Source organism: Heteronotia binoei, chromosome 12 (genome assembly GCF_032191835.1).
Source record: "Heteronotia binoei isolate CCM8104 ecotype False Entrance Well chromosome 12, APGP_CSIRO_Hbin_v1, whole genome shotgun sequence".
Classification (NCBI taxonomy): domain Eukaryota; kingdom Metazoa; phylum Chordata; class Lepidosauria; order Squamata; family Gekkonidae; genus Heteronotia; species Heteronotia binoei.
Window position 1 is genome coordinate 73232057 of NC_083234.1, and position 20946 is coordinate 73253002.

The window sequence follows — 20946 nt, forward strand, 5'->3', positions numbered from 1 at the left end:
TGCCCAATAAATGTTTTTGATATTTACGGTACGACACAGACAGTGGCATTATGTAAAGCATCATTTCCCCCCTTTTCCTTTTGCATAAACAAATTAGATGTCTGCAGAACGACAGATGCCGCTAGATGAGGGCTTCTTAGTTAGCTCAATAAGTATACTTGTTTGGTATGTCTGCAACAAAGTGTTAAAATTTTAAAAGTCGTCTTGTTAAACAGAGCTTCTGCCAGAAATGTTAAAGACCTCCTACCAGAGTTATGGATAACAACCAGTCCCTGACATTTTGTGACTGGCTCCGCCTCCAATGGCAGCCATTTTGTTGCTGTGCCTACCACTCTGTGTCAAAATTCCCAAGGTGAACATAGGCTGTAAAAAGTGGAGATCCCTGGTGTAGCCCATTCTGTCACCTCAACCTCCTGCATTTGAGAACCAAGCCTTAGATCAGAACGCAGAATAGTCAGCAAGAAGACAAATTATGTGACAGAAGCATAATAAGACTGGTTATTAATTTGAGAGAAACCAAACAAATATAAACTCCTTTTATACTAAACCTTGACTGACAAGAATAGACTCTGGGTATCTGTTTTTCCTGATAAAAATGAGGGTGGAGGAATTATTGCTAACGTTTTTATTTTTATAGCACTGGCAAAAAAAAAAAAGCCACTTACCTTGGTCTCCTCCAACCGGTTATACACTTGCCAGAAGTATTTGCTGAAGAGTTCTTTGCTGATTGGCTGCCCATTTATCCGAATCCTTTCGCGTACCTGGACCAAATGTGGAGAGCTAAGAGGACAATGTACAAGACAGATTAAATTCAGCCCTCCCAAAAAGCACCTCTCTCTAGGGATGGGTACAAACCAGGAGAATGTAGTGGTTCATGGCTGAACCATAAAGCGAAACGCGAACCATTAATTTATGAACTGAACCGGCTCATGTGGTTCATGGCCCTGCAAAACCTGTTGAAAGGGACCATAGTTCCTTTAAACAGGGTTTGCAGAAAGCCAAGAAAAACAGCTGGGTAGCCAGGAGTAGCTTGCTCCTCACCACTCAGTTCTTTCCATCTACCGTCTGCAGTCCCTTTAAAGTTTAAAGGGACTACAGAAGACAGCCCAAAAGAGCTGTGGCAGGAAGCATCTTCCCTCCATGCAGCTGTTTTTCAAGCTATCTTCTGCAGTCCTTTTAAAGTTTAAAGGGACTGCATAAGACAGTCCGAAACAGCTGAACCACTCAGCTGTTTCTGTGGCTTTCACTGAAAACAGAAAGCAGGGATTTGAAGGGACTCTGAGTCCCTTTAAAACCCCTGCTTTCTGCTCCATCCATGATCCACCACAAACTGCTCTAAAAGTTTCTGGAAGTTCGTAACAGTGAACCCCTCACAAATTTTGTTCCACGATTCAGTTTGTGTCCATCTGTATGCCTCTCCCATCCCCAGAACAGCCAGGCAAATGACCAGAGCCAGCCCCAAACCCCAACTCAAACCCTTCATACTTTTTCTTCACAACTCAACAAGTTTACAACACAAGCTCAATTGACCAGTATTACCAGGTCAATTATTATAGTTTTATGCAACCCTTCTCCAAGGAGCTCAAGGCACCAAACGTTGTTCTGAAGAACGTAAGAAGATCCCTGCCAGATCAGACCAATAGGTCATCTAGTCCAGTATTCTGTCATACACAGTGGCCAACCAGTTCCTCTGAATGGCCACGGGCATAGAGCCTGAGGCCTTCATAAGAACATGAGAAGAGCCCAGCTGGATCAGACCAATGAGGGTCCATCTAGTCCAGCCTCCTGTCTCACACAGTGGCCAACCAGTTCCTCTGAATGGCCACGGGCATAGAGCCTGAGGCCTTCATAAGAACATGAGAAGAGCCCAGCTGGATCAGACCAATGAGGGTCCATCTAGTCCAGCCTCCTGTCTCACACAGTGGCCAACCACAGGGCATAGAGGCTGAGGCCTTCCCCTGATGTTGCCTCCTGGCTCTGGGATTCAGCGGCTTAGTGCCTCTGGATATGGATAAGAACATAACAAGAGCCCTCTTAGATCAGACCAGTGGTCCATTAAGTTCAGAATCCTGTCTCGCAGAGGCGAACAAGTTCCTCTGGATGGCCAAGAACATGATATAGTGGCTGAGACCTTCCCCTTGATGCTGCCTCCTGGCTCTGGGATTCAGAGGCTTACTTCTTGTTTATTCCTTGTTATCTTCACAACGACCCTACGAGGAAGGCAGGCAGGCTAAGATAATCCTAGAAGCCTCACAACCAAGAGAGGGTTCAAACTGGGGACTCTCCAAAGTTAATCCAACGCACTAATCACACTGGTTTACACCACTCATTAGCATCCCTCTTGTGTTCCAACCAGCTTTTAATTTACATATTTCCAACCTCCTTACAGATTGTAAACTGATCTATTAGGGGAGAGGACAAAGTTTATGCCAGAAGATGGATTAAATTCTTTTTCTTAAAAGCTAGACATTAAACAAAATACTTAATAGCCAGTCTCTCTGAAAATTTGCATTCAAAGCATTATACGTTCTTTAGAAAGAAAAAAGGTTGAACAGAAGCCGCAAAGTAGCTGGAGATGACACAGAACCACAAACAACGGTTCCATTTCTTGCCTACGAGCCAGAATTACGTAAACTGCAGTTTGGAATCGTGACTTGCAGGCAAAAACAAAGAAGTCACCGTTTTTTGTTTTTTGGCTATCAAGTTGCAGCCAACTTAGGACAACCCCTTGGGGGTTTTGAGGCAACAGACCTTCAGAGGCAGTTTGCCGTTGCCTACCTCTGTGGACTTCTTTGGTGATCTTCCACCCAAATACAGACCAGGACCCTGCTTAGTTTCTGAGGTCTAATTAGATCAGGCTATCAGCTCTGGCCAATATGGATACTGTGAGATACGGCTGTTTCTTAGCAACCCGCAAGTCCTTCATTACCCAAGTTGTGCAGAAGGGCAAGGGAGGGCAGGACCCCCAGGGCTGGCTCCTAACACAAACAAGCTGTGGTTTATTCGATGCCTCTGCACTAAGCCGCCGTCAAAGGCTACGCGACTGAAACTAAATGCAGTTCCCCACCTTCTGAGATCAAGAGGGGTCAAGCCGGGCTACTCTTCCAGAGGAACGTACCTGTAAAAACCAGTCTTCAAGCCGAAGTTGCGCAAAATACGTTCTGTAAAGGCACACACTGAACCCTGAGGCAGAACATAAGAACATAAGAGAAGCCATGTTGGATCAGGCCAATGGCCCATCCAGTCCAACACTCTGTGTCACACAGTGGCAAAAAAATTTATACATACACACACACACTGTGGCTAATAGCCACTGATGGACCTCTGCTCCATATTTTTATCTAAACCCCTCTTGAAGGTGGCTATGCTTGTGGCCGCCACCACCTCCTGTGGCAGTGAATTCCACATGTTAATCACCCTTTGGGTGAAGAAGTACTTCCTTTTATCCGTTTTAACCTGGCTGCTCAGCAATTTCATTGATTGCCCATGAGTTCTTGTATTGTGAGAAAGGGAGAAAAGTACTTCTTTCTCTACTTTCTCCATCCCATGCATTATCTTGTAAACCTCTATCATGTCACCCCGCAGTCGACGTTTCTCCAAGCTAAAGAGTCCCAAGCGTTTCAACCTTTCTTCATAGGGAAAGTGTTCCAGCCCTTTAATCATTCTAGTTGCCCTTTTCTGGACTTTCTCCAATGCTATAATATCCTTTTTGAGGTGCGGCGACCAGAACTGCACACAGTACTCCAAATGAGACCGCACCATCGATTTATACAGGAGCATTATGATACTGGCTGATTTGTCTTCAATTCAAAAGAAAATGGCAACCGTCACCAGACATCCAAGCCAAGACCATTGGAAAGAGCTGTCCATTTTTCCCAGTGGGAAGGCCTGACTTTCAGAAGTGCACTCTGAGGCACAGTAGCTGATTAAGACTTCAAACGAACATTTCCACGCATTGAGATAGCTGAGCAAAAGCAGCTCTCCGCTGCAGTTTAGGCAAAGCATCAGGGGGAAAACAACAGGGGCTACAGCAGAGCCTGCAGATAGTTAAACTGGTGAACTGCAAATATATTCAGAACTCTAGTGTGGCCTAACAGGATTGCCAGCTCTAGATTGGGAAATACCTGGAGATTTTGGGGGCGGAGCCTGGGAAGGATAGGTTTGGGGGAGGGGAAGGACCTCAACAGGATATAATGCCTCAAAGTCCACCCTCTAAAGCAGCCATTTTCTTCAATGAAACTGATGTTGGTTGTCTGGAGATCAAATGTAACAGCCAGGGGTGGAATTCTAGCAGGAGCTCCTTTGCATATTAGGCCACACACCCCTGATGTAGCCAATCCTCCAAGAGCTTACAAAAAAGAGCCTTGTAAGCTCTTGGAGGATTGGCTACATCGGGGGGGGGGGTGGCCTAATATGCAAGGGAACTCCTGCTAGAATTCCACCCGTGGTAACAGCAGATCTCCAGGTGCTGCCTGGAGGTTGGCAGCTCTAACTAACAGTGAGGCTGGGGTGGGGATGGGGATTTGAGGGATGGGGAAATTGCACAAAGACAGCTTAAAGCCCCTGGGAGTCCTTGGATCAGCAGTGGCCAACTCTCAACAGATTCAGAACTTTCCCCTGCACTCCTAGGCAGTACTTGCCCCAGGGCATAGAAATCGTTTTATAACATATGAACCCTCCCATCTAGTTCACGTACTCAATTCAAAAGGACAATTAGCCCATTTAAAACACAGGGTGCTAAGGGAAATAATGATTTTGCCCATAGTCAAACACACTAAGCCTCTGGACTGAATGCCTCAGGGAAGGGCCGGAAGATCCAACCCACCAGCATGGTCCCACAGTTGGACGTTTTTCTTCTTAAATTCAGTGGCTCACCGTCTTTCCCACTTTCTGCTCACATCAACGCCTCGTAAGCATGTCTAGCATAGTTTCAACCCATCCTTTCTGTGAGAAATTCAGGCAATGTACACAATTTGCTCTTCCCCACTGTGTCTCACAATGTCCCTGTAAGGCTAGGCTGACAAAAGACAACTGCCCCTAAAGTCACCCAGTCAAGATTTACGGCAGCGTGGGGATCTGAACTCAGACCCCCTCAGTGAAGTCAGCACACTAACCACCGAGCAACACTTTCTCCCATTTGTGGTGCAGGCAAGTGATGTCCTCACAGTCGATTTATGGCAACCCTGCAGTGTTTTCAAGGTGAGATGTTCGGAGGTGATTTGCCAATGCCTGCTTCCTTGCTGGTCTCCCTTCCAAACACTGACCCGGGACGACCTAACTTAGCTTCCAAAATAAGACAAGACTGGGCCAGCCTGGAACATTCAGTTCAGTGTCTCTCACTACGCCTCCAAAACTGTTCTTCTGCATTCACTTACCACCCCTCCCCAAACCCATTTATTTACCTTGCCCTTGGTTCCAGTGACGTGAATAATGTTCAGTTGATCCAGATCTTCGACCTGCCAGAGGTGAATGAAACTATCAGCTTAGTTTTTCAGATACTGGCTCACCCCGCTCCTCCCCAACTAGGGTTCAACGGGACAGGAAAACTGAGAGTCTGCATGAGCAATAGCCCCCTGTGCCTTTATCACGCAGGCACAAGAAAAACGGCAGCGAGTGCCCTGCACACCCCTTGGGGTCACTGACCCCCTGCAATAACTCCAAGCCTCTCACCTTTAACCCACTGCGTTCCAGGAATCCTTTCATGGCTTCCAACTGTGCCTGCGGGTCTCCTCGCTCCCGCTTCACCTGTTCCAGGTAGCTGGCATTCGTCTGGAGCGTATTGAGAGTTCGAATGGCATCCTAGAATGAGAGCAGACACACGCTGAATTGCTTTCTCTTACAGAGAGTGGATAAATCTCTGTTTGGCAGAAACAATCCTCCCCCTTCTCTAGCATAATCTTTATCAGGGCTTTTTTTGGTAGAAAAAAGCCCAGCAGGAACTCATTTGCACATCAGGCCACACCCCCTGACATCACCGTTTCACACAGGACTTTTTGTGAAGAAAAGGCCCAGCAGGAACACATTTGCATATTAGGCCACACACCCCTGACACCATCATTGTTTCACACAGGGCTTTTTTGTGGGGAAACGCCTGGTAGGAACTCATTTGCATATTAGGCCACACCCCATGACACCATCGTTTCACACAGGGCTTTTTTCTTTAAAAAAAAAGCCCAGCGAGAACACACTTGCATATTAGGCCACACCCCCTCACACATCACTGTTTCACGGGGCTTCTTTGTAGAGAAAGCCCAGCAGGAACTCATTTGCATATCAGGCCACACCCCCTGATACCAAGCCAGCCGGACCTGCATTCCTGCTCAAAAAAAAAAAAGCCCTGATCTTTACATTCCCCACATCCTGCATTTCCAAGAATTGGAAACCTGGAAAAGAGATGCTGCTGTCCGCGGCTCTAGACTGTCATGGCAGACTCCGTTGATGGCAGGAAGGGGGAAGGATTGGAGATGGCAAGTCCCCTTCTTCAAGCCCCTTTCCATGTGTGGCCAAGACCGCTGTCTCCAGTGTAGAATGTTCAACTGTCTTCTCTAGAGAGGAATTTGCTCTTCCAAAACTAGATGACCACCCATGACTGGCATCCGTTCCTCTAAATCAAACAAACACTGGGAGGGACCTTCTCTGCGCCCTGTTTGCATTTCACAGGGCACCAAATGTGTTCACTAGAGGGAAGATGTCCTCTTCCAATATATAAAGAACAGTTAGTTCATGTGTCCGCAGACTCAAAGGTATATGAGCAGGATACGTCCTGCCAAATTATAATCAGGTAGGTTTTACCACAAAACCCTTTCAGGATCAACTTGTATGAGCGACTCCAGAAAAAGACAGAGGCTGCTGCTGGTATAGATGGCATAAGCCCACCCCCACCCCCCAAAACCATGGAAGAACACTGACCAATTTGCAAAACACTTCACAGAAAGGGAAAAAACACTTCACAGAAAAGGGGGGAAATCTCACATTCAAGCCAATTTGGACTCCTGGTTAATTAAAGAGGTCATGAATGTTCTTGAGGTTTCCACTGATGAGGTTTTTATGGATACTTTCCAGTTAGCACAACCTGGAAACAGAACTTTTGAGAGGTCTGAGATGTTATATTGGATACCTGTTTTTCCTAGGTAATAAAATCTGCAAGGTATCAGTTATTCCAATGCAATGACCAGAACATCACCAAGAAAAAGTTCTGTACCTATTTCACTTTTTCTCTGTGAGAGCCACTAGGCTAGTATCTTCCACAAAGGTTTATTTCCCTCACTTGCCACAGGCTAACAGCTTCCACACAGGCTTATTTCCCTCACTTGCCACTAGGCTAATAGCTTCCACACAGGTTTATTTCCCTCACTTGCCACTAGGCTAATAGCTCCCACACAGGCTTATTTCTCTCACTTGCCACTAGGCTAATAGCTCCCACACAGGCTTATTTCCCTCACTTGCCACTAGGCTAATAGCTTCCACACAGGCTTATTTCCCTAACTTGCCACTAGGCTAATAGCTCCCACACAGGCTTATTTCCCTCACTTGCCACTAGGCTAATAGCTTCCACACAGGCTTATTTCCCTCACTTGCCACTAGGCTAATAGCTTCCACACAGGCTTATTTCCCTCACTTGCCACTAGGCTAATAGCCCCCACACAGGCTTATTTCCCTTACTTGCCACTAGGCTAATAGCTCCCACACAGGCTTATTTTCCTCACTTGCCACTAGGGTAATAGCTCCCACACAGGCTTATTTCCCTCAGTTGCCACTAGGCTAATAGCTCCCACACAGGCTTATTTCCCTCACTCGCCACTAGGCTAATAGCTCCCACACAGGTTTATTTCCCTCACTTGCCACTAGGCTAATAGCTTCCACACAGGCTTATTTCCCTCACTTGTCACTAGGCTAATAGCTTCCACACAGGCTTATTTCCCTCACTTGCCACTAGGCTAATAGCTCCCACACAGGCTTATTTCCCTCACTTGCCACTAGGCTAATAGCTCCCACACAGGCTTATTTCCCTCACTTGCCACTAGGCTAATAGCTTCCACACAGGCTTATTTCCCTCACCTGCCACTAGGCTAATAGCTTCCACACAGGTTTATTTCCCTCACTTGCCACTAGGCTAATATCTCCCTCCCCCCTTCCTCCACAAGGGAGGAGCCTCAGCCAATGGCGAAAACAGAGGCTTTGCTCTGTAGCTCCTGTGTGACTGAGCAAGCCTAGCAAAGCAAAACTGTGATACAGAAGCTAGCAAAAGGCAGAAGGAAGCAGATGACAGCCAGTTGCTTGAGGGCCTGATAGGAGCCCTCTGGGGGCTGATTTGGCACCAGGGCCACATGTTTGATACCCCTGATCTAAACAGTTGACAAGACGCCGGCCACTCTCAGCAATTATTTCTTTCTTACCCCACCCTGCCTCTGAGCCACTCAGAGTAGAGTACACAGAGCTTTCCTTCTTTTAACAGATAACACTAAATAGCTAACAATAAACTCTTGCAACCCTATTTAACAACTTAATTATATGTCATCAGTTGTTACACACCATATCATTTCTCCTTGATGCTCTCCTCATGTCAATTCTGTGAAGTAGGCTGGGCCAAGAAGATACAAGTGCCCGAAGCCATCCAGTGAATTTCAGGGCTGAGTAGGATTTGAACTCAGGTCTTAGTTCTAACTGCTACACTGGAACCACTCTCTGGTATGCTTTGCTGCTTATGATAACCATCAATGCTTTGGGCTTAGCACAAACGAGAGCCTCTCAGACTGCTGGCTAGGCGATTTGCTATACAAGCCCCCATTTGTGGCCCACATATCACATATCAAGGGCGAGAGAGTGTCAAAATAACTTTGAAACTGAGGGGGAGAAGCTCCTTAAAAAAGCATAAACGATCGTGTCAACAAAAGTCTAATGTTTATAATAATTAATGTAGAATCTAAATTATGCTCTCACCCTCCCATCAGCGCAAAAAGTGCTTCACAGGCATTCCTGAGAACAATCCCAACAATATCGCCACTAAGTTAGGTCAATATTATTACAGCCGCGGTTGTCATGGGTAATGGGGACCCTGCAGAAGAAGCTGAGCCGGCAGAAGAAACTGTGCCGCTGCCACCTGCACCAGTGCCCCTGCCTCCTGCTGGAGAAGATCCAAGCCCCCCTGCCTCGCCCTCTCTGGTGGCTCGTGTGCGTGACCGCCTTCGTCAGGACCTCAGGGATTGGAGGAAGGCGGCACGCTCACGAGCAAGATGCTCCCTGAGCCCTGAGTTTTGAAAGGATTCTGGCCCTTCTAGGAGTGAGGGTGCTTGAGTCTCAGCAGGATCCTGGCTGCCTCTCTGAGCCAGCAATTAGCCCAAATGGGCAACAGACAGCAGAGGGCTATATAGCTGTGGGCTTTGAGAGAAGGCTTTGTGGAAGCAACTAGTCACTTACCTGACGTTCTAGCATCCACTTCGGCTTTTGACTTTGGCTTCTGGACCCCCTGACTTTGGCTTTGACTTTTGGACCCCCTGACTTCGGCTTCTGAACCGCTGACCTGCGATACCTGGACTGTGATTTGGTTTTGGCGCCTTGGACCCTCTTTGCTCACCAGCTACAGACCTTGGACTGCCCCTGGACTTCGCCTGACCCGGCCCCAGCCCGTGACAGCGGTGGAGACTGGGAGACAGCAGCAGGATTCCAGTATATTATCATCCTGAGGAATCCCTTAGGCTCAGAGTTTCCCCATACCCCACCCAGTGCCGGCCCTAAGGCACATGGCGCCCCAGGCAGGCTCCTTGCCTGGCACCCCCCCACACACACCACCTCCCGCTCTCCCTCCGCCGCGCCACACTCCACTGTGTGTGCGCCCCCCACCCCAAAGCTTGCTGTGACAAGGCTGGGCCCTACTGGCTTTGAGGCAGCCGCACATTTTTTGAAGGCAGCGTGGGAGGAGGCTTCTCCCCACACCCTGAGGGGGAGCAAAGCCTCCTCCAGCACTGCCTTCAAAAAATGTGCGGCTGCCTCAAAGCCAGAAGGGCCCAGCCTTGTTGCGGCGAGCGAGGAAGCGCAGCAGAAGAGAAGGGGCTGGTGGTGGCTGCAGCAGCAGTGGGGGTAAGAGGCAAATGAGGTGGTTGACTTGGGCACCGGGGGAAGGAGCCCAATTCTGCGCCCCCCCTCCCGGTGCCCTAGGCAACTGACTAGTTTGCCTAGTGGACAAGCCGGCCCTGAAAAATCAGGACTTCCACAGCAAACCCCATGCCGCAGCCTGTGGTCCCTTCTCTTTCCTGAACACCACGGCTTCAACTTAAGATTCAATGTCGTCTTAGAATCCTAGCCTGAAGTCAGAACACAATGCACCGTTTGTGATTTATTTTACTGGTTTATGCCCCGTTTGTCTTCCCAGAGGGGAGCAACGCAGGGTATGTCATTTTCCTCTTCTCCATTTTATCGCCACAACTCTGTGAGATAGATTAAGCTGAAAGTGTGTGACTAGGTCAAGGTCACCCAGCAACCTTCCACAACAGGGTGGGGATTCGAACCTGGCTCTCTCAGATCCTAGTCCACATTCTAAGGGCCATGCCACTCTAGCTCCCATTTGGACAAACTAACAAACTATGGTTTGCAGGGAAAATGAAAGCCTTTTGTTAGATCAGTGCATGATGGGGCTGAAGGAGAGAAAAGATGAGGCATTAGCTATGCCACCCATGATTGTCTGAACTATTCCAGCGACTTGCCCAAAGCCAGCCAATAGAGTTGGCATGAGATCTTAGCCTTTTTCCAAAACCAGCACTACGAAGCTAGAACCAGCCTGTAAACAAACACTAATGTGGGCTCTCCCACTGGGTAAAGACTTGCCTTCAGGTAGCGAGAAAAGGAAGTTTTACAAAAAAATATGTTTCTTTTGTTACTGTATTTAGGCTCCCAACAACTAACATAGGCTTGTGTGGGCAAATGGCTGGTTAAAAATTAGCATGGACTTTTGTGGACTTCTTTTCAAAGCTGAGCTAGTAGAAAGCCAACACTGCTGATTGGCTGCCAGCTCTGATGTCACAACTTCACTTAGCTGCCCCTTCACTCCTGGAGCAGTTTTGCAACCAGAGTTATGAATCAATTCTGTGTATGTGTGTGTGAATGCACACAAATGTACTGTGTTTTGGGGGTTTTAAATGTGCCTATGTGTGCATGCATGTGAGCGTATGTGTATGCCTGGAAGTCATGGCGATCACTGCCCCCTACTGGGGGCCTGGAGGATATTCAGGGAGGTGGCTGAATAGAGCCTGCCCCTGCCTCCCAGCTGCTGGTATTCCAAGGAGGTCTCCCATCCAAGTACTTGCCAGAGTCAACCCCGCTTAGCTTCTGAGATCTGATGAGATTGGGCTTGCCTGGGCTGTCCAGGTCCGGGTGCATTTTGGCTTTTCGAAGACCAACATTAACTTGAATAAGAGTACACAAAAGGTCTCTTTGATCAGTCAGCTCTTGAACCCAGTTTCTATAAACTCTGAAACGTGGAGCCCTCACATGGGACAGAAGACACAATCTCTTTATCAACCATGATCTTCCCCACGGGGAAATATTCTGCCACACACTTCGTGTGGAAAAAGTAGGTGCGTGGTGCGCATACTTAAGGTGCACAGGGTGTGCATACTTAAAATAGGCTGCGCAGATCCATGATGTTCGTTTGTAAGCAGATCCGTGATGTTCGTTTCTATAAAAAGCGCCAAATCACCTCACGTTGCAAGCGGGATACTATATCTCCAGCAGGAATGCGGCAATACTGTACTTGTGTTGGAAGTCATGGGGGGAGGGGAGGAGAGATCAAGATATTCCTGATACTGCAACAGAAGCCTTTGCTCTCCCCACGGACCCCACCACATAAATCAGGATCACGTTCTCTATATGCCCCGCACTGCCATCGGTCCTTCCTCTCCAGCGTCGTCCAGTTTTTCTCCGGCTCACAAAACAAAGTATGAACCAAGAGTGGCCAAACTGTGACGTGGGAGCCACATGTGGCTCTTTCACACATATTGTGTGGCTCTCGAAGCCCCTACTGCCCTGTTGGCTGGCTTGGAGAATGCATTTGTCTCTTTAAATCCCTTCTCCAAGCCAAGACAGCCAGAGGTTTGGAGAATGCATTTAAAGTTAAAAATTGCTTTCTTTCCACTTCCACTTCCCCCTCCCTCTTCCCCACCTACCTTCCTACCAGCCAGCCAGTTTATAAGCATCTGACTGATGTTCTTGTCTTGTGGCTCTCTAACAGCTGACATTTACTCTATGTAGCTCTTACGTTAAGCAAGTGTGACCACCCCGGTATAGACGGCCAGTGCGATACAGCGCATGAAGTGCTAGTATCATAATTTAAATTTTACAAAATATATACCCTGTCTTTCCACCTCATGGGGGGACACCAAGAAGGCTAACAAAGTCAAAGCATAAATAATAGTACGGATTTTAAAACCAACCAAAAAACCCCCTAGCTCATTAAAACATTTAAAAATATAATTAGGTAGTCGATTGGTTACACATTTTATATTATATTATTATACGCTTCCTGTGTATAACAAAGTCTGTTTAGTCGGCACTAAACCGCAGTTCCTGCATAAACCCTGGTTTGTCTGCCAGTTTGGTGTAGTGGTTAAGTGCGCAGACTCTTATCTGGAAGAGCCAGGTTTGATTTCCCACTCTTCCATTTGCAGCTGCTGGAATGGCCTTGGGTCACCCACAGCTCTCGTAGTTGTTGTCCTTAAAAGGGCAGCTACTGTCTCAGCCCCACCTACCTCACAGGTTGTCTGTTGTGTGCGTGTGTGGGGGGGGGAGATAAAGGAGATTGTGACCGCTCTGAGATTCAGAGTATAGGGCGGGATATAAATCCAATTTCTTCTTCTTTACGCTTTCTCCCTACCCAACATTGAAGAAGTCATATACTGCTGTCTCTGAGCCCACTTAACTGCAAGAGATGGTGTGAACAGGGCTTTTTTTGGTAGAAAAAGCCCAGCAGGAACTTATTTGCATATTAGGCCACACCCCCTGACACCAAGCCAGCCGGAACTGCATTCCTATGAGTTCCTGCCAAAAAAAAAGCCCCAGATGCGACTAAATAAAGCACAGCTTGTAAATTCAGAAGCTATAACAGATTAGGTACCAATGGCGGTTAACAAGTAAGATGCAAACTCAGGTTTGAAAGCCCAATTTGATGACAACCAAGAAACCCTGGTTGGCAAGACCTGCCTGCGTTCAGATGTCACAACTGCCTGAGATTTCAGCAGCCAAGATTTATAGAACAAGGCATACCGCGATGTCTGAATGCAGCCATTGTCTTTGGAGCGGCAAAACTTTGGTTGGAGTGTAACACTTCCCTGTGTTTAAAAAACAAACTAGGTGACTTCCTGCATGGTCCCCCCTACCAACTGCAAAGAACTATTAGCCATTGCAAGATAAGAGGAAAGGCTGCCTTCTGCCCTGTGCCAGTTAGGAGCAGTGGACTGGGAGAACCAGGTTTGATTCCCCACTCCTCCTCCACATGCAGCTGCCAGCATGACCTTGGGTCAGTCACAAGTTCTTTCAGAGCTGTTCTCTCAACAGCAGTTCTTGAAGAGCTCTCTCAGCCCCACTTACTTACCTCACAGGGTGTCCGTTGTGGGGAGAGGAAGGGAAGGAGATTGTAAGCTGCTCTGAGACTCTGACTGGAGGATGGGATATAAATCCAATATATTTTTCTTCTCTTTTTCTCTGTGCCAGAGCCACCTCCACCATCTTTCCCTGCCCACTGGTGAAGGGAATTCTCAGCAGGTAGATCCACCATGCCAGGAGGGTAACATGAAGCCAATGTCCTCTCTCCTGAGGCTTGTAAATGTGTGTAAAATATAAAACTGTAAGGGCCAGGGGGAAAGATTTCCCACAGAGGGACAGAAAAATAAAATGTACAACTGACCCCAAACTCACCTCCCCCCCCCCCACTTACTGAATCTTCAGTGCCTTCTTAGCCAATATTGCACTAAGTTAAAATCCCAAGAAAGGAAGAGAACCTCCATTTACAAAATACAAGGCGGCTCAGTAAAGCTAACAACTTCCACATGATCATGCCTCAATTCCTTCTTGATCGTTACTGGGTTAGACACATGAATTGTGTGTCCCTGCTATGCTGCTGAAAGGGAATTACAATTCAAGCCGCCATTATATGAAGGACTTAAAGCTTTCAGTGAAGGTGCTTAATCAGTGGGCCAAGTTTCTGGGGAAAGAAACTGCCCATTTTGTGGTGAGGAAACAAGAGGGAAGGGCCTTTTTTGTTCCCTTGACAGGTCAGGAGAAAAAAAATGAACATTATGAAAAATATATGATTTCTATAAAACAGGAAAAGGAAAAGAGAGAGAACTGACATTTTATTCCCACTTCTGGGAGCCAGTTAGTTGCCAGGCCTAACAACACTCAAAATTCTTTGGTTCCGGACTCTTCTCTGTTGTGCCTCAGATGGTGTCAAACTCAGGGCCTGTCCTGAGGCAAAGTAGCAAAGCTAAGGTGCGAGCAAGGCAAGGCGAAGGCACAATCCAGTGCAATATGGTCAGAGTCCAGTTCCTAGGTCATACATGGAGTCAGCAACAGTAGCAGGTTCGGGGCAGATCCAAAAGTCGAGGTCCAGCTACAGTTCAAAGGGTCAAAGTCACAAGTCAGAGGCAGGGAGGGCAGAAGTACTTTGACAATTTGCTTCCACAGCTAGTTTCTCCCTCTTCCTGCCCTTTATAACAGAGACGCTCGTCTTGCAGCTGGGCTGCATCATGCAGCTCCATGCGCTCTCCTCATTATGTAGATCCAGGTGTTTCTGAGCTGCTAATTGTGCACTCCACCCTCTCTCTAGCACAGGGGTGGCCAAACTGTGGCTCGGGAGCCACATGTGGCTCTTTCACACATATTTTGTGTCTCTCAAAGCCCCCACCACCCCACTGGCCAGCTTGGAGAAGGCATTTCTCTCTTTAAATCACTTCTCCAAGCTAGGGTTGCCAAGTCCAGTTCAAGAAATATCTGGGGACTTTGGGGGTGGAGCCAGGAACAAGGGTGTGACAAGCATAATTGAACTCCAAGGGAGTTCTGGCCATCACATTTAAAGGGACAGCACACTTTTTAAAATGCCCTCCTTCCATAGGAAATAATGAAGAATAGGGGTACCTTCTTTTGGGGCTCATATCATTGGACCCCCTGGTCCAATCGTTTTGAAACTTGGGGGGTATTTTGGGGAGAGGCACTAGATGCTATACTGAAAATTTGGTGTCTCTACCTCAAAAAACAGCTCCCCCAGAGCCCGATACCCGCAGATCAATTCCCTATTATTCCCTATGGGAATAATAGATGGGGGTGGGGCTTCCCCCTCCGGCCAGCTGGCTGGGGGCGGGGGGAAGCCTGTAAAACCAGGGGATCCCCCGCTGGGACCTGGGGATTGGGAAGCCTACTCCAAGCCAAACTAACTGGTGGCTTGGAAAATACATTTAAAGTTGCTTTCTTTCTACCTCTCCCTCCCCCAATCTTCCTTCCTTCCCTCAAACATCTGATATTCATGTCTTGCGGCTCTCAAACATCTGACATTGGGGGGCGTGGCGTCGCACGCATAGGGAATGGACGCCTGAAAACAGAGCTCCTTACTTACCCCTGCCAAATCCACTTAAGCAAGCGCCCAGCGTTGTTGTTTGTTTTCTTTTTTTTCTTTAATTAGTATGGGAACAGTAGATGGTCAAAAATCCAGATCAAAAAGAAACTCAAGGAACTCTGTTAAAGACTATTTTCCCAAAAAGCCTAAGGCTAAGGCCTCAGGAAAAGCAAGCAGCCCTGCAAGCAAGATGGCGTCGGGAGAAGGGGAAAACACAGCAGCAGACCTAGCTTCATTTCGTTCTGAGGTAATGGAGGCTTTTCAAAAACTGGAAAAAAATATGACTGACAAAATATCTGCCATGATCCAGCCCCTTTCTGCTCAGTTGGAGGGTTTCAAAACGTCCTTAGAGAAGGTGGCAGAGACTGCAGATTCTGCTTTTAACATGGCATGTGCTGTGCAGGAGGACACTCAGTATTTTTATAAAAGAGATGAATGGGCCACTGATAAAATTATTGCACTTGAGAACCAACTGAAAATGGGGAATGTTAAAATTCGCGGGCTCCCCGAGAACTCTGCCTCTCCCTCTGACCTAAAATCTCTTATAGCCTCCTGGCTATCAAAGGCATTGGGTTTTTCTGAATCTGATCTTTGTGCCCTGGAGGCTGCATATAGAATTGGCCCTTTGCGCACACAGAAAACTTCGTTGCCTAGGGACATTTTAGTCCGTTTCTCTTCTGCCTCAGTTAAATCCAAGCTGCTGCAAAAAGCCCGGGCTATAAATCCACTTCTGCTAGGAGATTACAACATCCAAATTCTACAGGATTTGTCTTCTGAAACCTTGCAAAGGCGGAAAATTTTGAAGCCAATTATTGAAATCCTGAACAGGGAAAACATCAGATATCGATGGGTTGCTTCGTACAAGCTGCAAGTTACTGTACAGGATCGGTCGTTTGTCGCTGGAGGCCTTGACTCAGGCCTAAGCATGCTGAGAGATTTGAATCTTCCTGTTCCCACCGGCCTTATAGAAGCAGTCTCACATGTTCACTCAATAACTTCAGACACTAGATGGCGTCGTGTGCCTATGAACCGTCCTGATCGGCCTGTTTCTCCTAGAAGCTAAACGCTGGAACTGTTGCTATGCAGAAATCTTCCCTTTTTTGTGTGGATTCTTGACGTCCCCCTTTTTTTTTTTTCCTGACATATAAGCTTTGCCTACTGAACTGCTGACTTATAAGCTTTGCCTACGTGTAACTCTGTCACGGCTTAGAAATATGCTGATGATTGTTTCGTGCCTATGAAGCAATGTTTATATACGAAATTGGGGGGTCCCCCCCCCTTTTTTTTGGTTATTTATATCTTTTGAACACAATGTTATGAATGTGAGGGAGTTATTAATTCAAATCAACTCATTAAAGGAAATCTTCTTGGTTGATTGGGTATGCATGATTGGAAGAATGGGGTGACTTGGAATATATGGTTTGAGTAGGAGCTGGAATGGGGAGGCTGGGTGTTGAGTGAGGGAGTGGGAGAGAGGGAGGGAGAGAGAGTGAGTGAGGGGGGGTAGATCAGAGTGAGAAACTTGAATAGTATGATTAGGGTTTTATATCAATATATTTCTTTCTACTATGAGTTAATGAATTGTCAGGACCTTTTCCCTTCCTGTGTGAATTGTTGAATGGAAATGAATCTGTGAGACAGAGGGTGGGTAGGGAATGTATGTGTGTGTCAGTTTGTGCCTTATGCTACTATGAAGGTTTGGAAACTTGTTTCCCTCACCATCATATCTCCCTACATAGGCTTATAAGTGGCTGAAGGATAGTTGGTGGGGAGTGTTTGGGGAGACCAGTATTTAATAGCGTTCATAGTTCTGTTTAAAGTTTCATTGTATTTTTATCATAGTGTCTTAAGTCTTACAATAACTTTGTGATCGAGATCTGATGCTGTTACACATGGTATATTAGTTTGCCTGTAATTATCTTTAATTCACTAACCTGAGTTGGTAAAAGGCACAGGTTTTATTATATGTGGCTTTCTAGGCATTTTAGCCTTGACTCGATCAACTTTGTTTGGCCTTTCATTATAAACTTTCTATACATTCGGCTCTGTTATTCTGTTTATAAATTTTATTTTTGCTGGGTTGATAGTGTTAAATATAAGCATTTTTGGCAGAGAGGGAGAATGGAGAACTTCAGTTTTTTTTAATTAGCTCCATTTGGTAGTTGTTGCTAGTTGTGTGGTGTCTTCAGTAACGAAGACTTCCGCTTCAAATTTATCCTTTTAAGTAAATAGTTGTTGTTTTCCCAAGTTTGGGTTAACAGAGTTGGAGGGTGAGTTAGTGGCTAGTGTCTGTTAATGCTAGACCACTGGTGTTGGTTATGGTTTTCTGTTTGTGTTACGGGCAGCATAACTGTATTGAATTATTATGGATTTAGTTGGAAGTTTTTTAAAGCCTTTGATCTGAAATCTGTCCTCATACCTTTGAAATTTGATCTACAGGATTCGCCTCTAGCTATCCTGGTGGCACCTGGGTTCAAAGCTATGAATTGCAATAATTTTGATAACCTTGGTTATTTCCTCTTTCAATTATGGCAGAGTGCCACTTGAAATTTCTATCTCTAAACTGTAATGGGCTAAATAATTTAATTAAGAAAAAACGGGTTGCCTCTGCCATCTCTCATCAGAAACCAGATATAGTTTTTTTGCAAGAAACTCACCTTAAGGGTAACCAGCCCAAGGTCTTCCAGTCAAAATTTTTTGCTCATCAATTTCAAGCTTACGGGTCCTCCAAAGCAAGAGGTGTGGCCATCTTAATAGGTAAATCAGTCCAATTCACTTTTGAAAATTCCTCAATTGACCCTAGGGGTCGGTATATTTTTATCAATGGGGTCTTTAATGGTAGCCCTTATACTCTGGCATCGGTGTATGCTCCAAATGATGGACAAATTGCATTTATTAAAGATACGTTGTCACAACTTCAAACTTTTCATAAAGGGCCCATTATTTTGGGAGGAGATCTCAACTATGTTGTCAATCCTTCTTTAGATAGATCTCAAAAAAGCCTGCTACCTCTATCTGCCAATAAATGGTCTCAATCAAAAGATTCGAATGGCCAAAATGATTTAGCTCAAATCTTTCAATCCTATAATCTGTCAGACATTTGGAGAAGCAGGCATCCAAAAGAAAGAGACTATACCTTCTTTTCTTCTCGTCATCAAACTTATTCCAGAATAGATTTTCTTTTAGTTTCGGATTCTATTTCTAACCTTTTTTTTAAAGTAGACATTGGCCCAATGATTTGGTCTGATCATGCATGGTTGGAAGGTTATATGTCAGGAATCACTGAAAGATCTTTTTCTTTTAATTGGAGATTGGATAGTAAACTTCTGTCTATGAAATCGGTTACAGATTCCATTGAAAAAGACATTAAAGAATTTTTTCAATTCAATACTGAGTGTGGAGTACCTCAGCATATAGTTTGGGACTCGTTTAAAGCTGTAATTCGTGGCAGATTTTTGGCTATTGCCTCTTCGTATAAAAAAGAAAAAGACAAAATTAGATCAGATTTGGTTGCCAACATTACCAAATTGGAAGAGAAATTTAAAAAATTTGGTAGCAAAAAAACTTATTCAAAACTTCTTATAGAAAGGAAAAAATTAGAATCTTTTGACGTCTCCAAGATTCAAAAACAAATGGCTTATATAAAACAAAAATATTGGTTTCGAACTCCTCAATCCCTTAAACTCCTATCATGGAAGGTTAAAAAGAGAATATCCTCAATGGCTATTTCTTCCATTCGTTCTAAATCCGGTACCTTGAAACATTCCACTAAGGATATTGTAGGAGTTTTTAAAAAATACTATTCATCTCTATATTCCTCCCAGCATCCAGCATCAGACCTTATTTCATCTTTTTTAGACACTCACTCAGTTATTAAGCCTGTTTCTCCTGAGGTTAAATCCCTTTTGGACAAACCTTTTACTGCACTTGAAATACAGGAGACTATCAAGTCTATGAAATCCAATAAATCTCCAGGCCGAGATGGCTTTATACCAGAATTTTATAAATTTTTTAATACTTTGTTGGCTCCCATCTTGGCGGACGCCTGTAATCAGTTTGTACAGTCTGGTTCTTTTCCAGTTACTTGGTCACAGGCAAAAATCATTCTTCTTCCAAAGAAAGACAAAGACTTGCTAGACCCTAGTTCATACAGGCCGATATCGCTCCTTAATTGCGATTACAAGATTTTTACAGCAGCCCTGGTGGCTAGGCTTAATACTTTTATAGGGAACTACATTCATCCTGACCAATCGGGCTTTATCCCACACCGTGAGTTAACGGACAATACTAGAATGGTCCTTGATGTTATTCAATACTGCCGGAAATTTAATATTGAGTCTTCCTTTATCTTGTCTATTGATTTTGAAAAAGCCTTTGATTCCGTTGAAGTTCCTTATCTTACAACCTTACTGCAGAAAATGAATTTTGGCCCGAATTTTCTGAAGATAATCCATTCTTTATATAAGTCGCCTTCTGCTATTCTTTCTATTAATAATTTGGATTCTGAAGAATTTAATCTTTTCAGAGGGACGAGGCAAGGTTGCCCCTTGTCTCCTCTGCTTTTTGCAATCGCAATTGAACCTCTTGCTAATGCTATCCGTAATACCAATATTATTGCTGGTATCCCTATTAGAAAGAAACAAATTAAGGTGTCTTTGTTTGCAGATGACCTAGTGCTTTTTGTTACAAAACCTAAGACTTCTTTACCAGCTGTCTTTGATTTATTATCTGTATTTTCTTCTATCTCGGGTCTTCGAGTAAACCCATCTAAAACCATTCTTTATCCCATCACAATTTCAGATGCTCTCCAAGATTCCATCTACTCAAATTATCACTTCAAAAAAATGGATAGATATTGGACATATTTGGGGATCAATATACCTTTAAAATTGGGAGATATTTTTAAAGTCAATCATCATTTATTGATTAAGGACATTCTTACTATGCAAAAGAATAAAAATTCTTCACTCATTCCCTGGAATGAAAAAATTCAGATTATTAAATCTTTTATTTTTCCCAAATTTCTGTTTTTATTTCGAGCCATTCCTATTCTTATTCCTGAGGACTTATTTGTGGGTTGGCGTCGTTCGTTCTTAAGATACATTTGGAACAAGGGCTTATCTAGAATAGGGTATGCAACTCTTATTCGTTCTAAATCCTCAGGTGGTCTGGCTCTTCCGGATCTGCATAAATTTTATGAAGCTGCCATTTTAGGAGGCCTTGTCAGATACCATGATGCTGATTTAAATTCAGGCTGGAAGGTCCTAGAAGATACCTATCTAAATAACAAATCGTTTCAATCTACATTATGGGAATTTCCAAAGAAGAGACCTCCTAATATCTCCTCC

General features: G+C 45.2%; 1 protein-coding gene across 3 annotated transcripts in view; it reads right to left on the reverse strand.

The window, feature by feature from the left end:
- The window catches only part of FPGS (folylpolyglutamate synthase), a 59016-nt gene that overhangs the window by 17122 nt on the left and 20948 nt on the right, over positions 1–20946 (reverse strand). For 2 of the 3 annotated variants that reach the window (XM_060251651.1, XM_060251654.1), the window contains exons 2-5: positions 5671–5799; positions 5403–5456; positions 3119–3183; positions 666–780 (exon numbers count right to left, since the gene is read on the reverse strand). In XM_060251651.1, the coding sequence (XP_060107634.1) occupies positions 666–780; positions 3119–3183; positions 5403–5456; positions 5671–5799 (363 nt within the window). Of the gene's footprint in view, positions 1–665; positions 781–3118; positions 3184–5402; positions 5457–5670; positions 5800–6383; positions 6516–20946 lie in introns of those variants that run through there. The other variant, XM_060251653.1, reaches the window with a different exon arrangement.